General features: G+C 33.3%; 1 protein-coding gene across 1 annotated transcript in view; it reads right to left on the bottom strand.

The window, feature by feature from the left end:
- The window catches only part of LOC106474939 (semaphorin-2A-like), a 30,432-nt gene that overhangs the window by 27,506 nt on the left and 1,563 nt on the right, over positions 1-1,363 (bottom strand). Inside the window, exon 2 of the mRNA XM_022403192.1 lies at positions 177-279. Within this exon, the coding sequence (XP_022258900.1) occupies positions 177-189 (13 nt within the window). The 5' untranslated portion in view covers positions 190-279. The remainder of the gene's footprint in view (positions 1-176; positions 280-1,363) is intronic.

The following is a 1,363-nucleotide window of genomic DNA, read 5'->3' as shown; positions in this document are numbered from 1 at the left end:
TATCATGAAATGTCCTTGATTTATATAGTACTTAACTCTTTTGTGGATATAATTTACTGTGTTCATGATATCATGAAATGTCCTTGATTTATATAGTACTTAACTCTTTTGTGGATATAATTTACTGTGTTCATGATATCAAGGATCATCCTTGATTTATATAGTACTTAACTCTTTAACCCAATCCATGGGGCTGTAAGCATTTGTTCCACAAATATACAATCTCGCGCCATCTTCTATTGGCTGAATGATCCGAATGTGATTCCTACAACCGTATAACTGCAAGATTTTAGAAAGAAAATGATAAGTGTATTTCACAACAGCAAGTTTCGAATAATATGGAAAAGATGAAAAAAAAAAGACACTACATTATAGGGTGGTTATGTAATTTTTAATTGTTTCACGCATATCGATTGACAGCTGAGAAGAATCAATGATAAAGTAAATGAATGTGTTTTTCTTATTTCAAACAATTATATTTTTGCTTAAACTTCCTGTTCGACAGATACAGAAAACGTTGTGTTATCTATCACTGTTTATTCGAAACATTTAAAGACAGAAATGTCTTTCTATGCCTTCACTCTCTAGAATATGTAACCTAAAAATAAATATACGATAAAAATAAGCTTTAGCTGATAATATTGGAAATGCTAGTTTTTTAACATTGAGGGATATCAAGGCAATTCATACAACTGTTTTCGTTCTTAACTCCATTAACACAGTAAATTATATCCATATAATGGGGCTGTAAGCAATTGTTCCACAGACACACAATCTGGCGCTATTTTCTATTGCTGAATGAAAATACTTACGTGAAGGATTGGGTTATTCACGTAAGTATTTTCATTCAGCAATAGAAAATAGCGCCAGATTGTGTCTGTGGAACAATTACTTACAGCCACACGGATTGGGTTATTCACGTAAGTATTTTCATTTAGCAATACAAGAATAGCACCAGATTGTATGTCTGTGGAACAATTGCTTACAGCCACATGGATTTGGTTATTCACGTAAGTATTTTCATTCAGCAATAGAAGATAGCACCAGATTGTGTGTTTGTAGAACAATTGGTTACAGCCACATGGATTGGGTTATTCAAGTAAGTATTTTCATTCAGCAGTAGAAGATAGCACCAGATTGTGTGTTTGTAGAACAATTGGTTACAGCCACATGGATTGGGTTATTCAAGTAAGTATTTTCATTCAGCAGTAGAAGATAGCACCAGATTGTGTGTTTGTAGAACAATTGGTTACAGCCACATGGATTGGGTTATTCAAGTAAGTATTTTCATTCAGCAGTAGAAGATAGCACCAGATTGTGTGTTTGTAGAACAATTGGTTACAGCCACATGGATTGGGTTATT

Source organism: Limulus polyphemus, unplaced genomic scaffold (assembly GCF_000517525.1).
Source record: "Limulus polyphemus unplaced genomic scaffold, Limulus_polyphemus-2.1.2 Scaffold7881, whole genome shotgun sequence".
Taxonomy (NCBI): Eukaryota; Metazoa; Arthropoda; class Merostomata; order Xiphosura; family Limulidae; genus Limulus; species Limulus polyphemus.
This window is presented reverse-complemented; position numbering and strand designations above follow the sequence as displayed.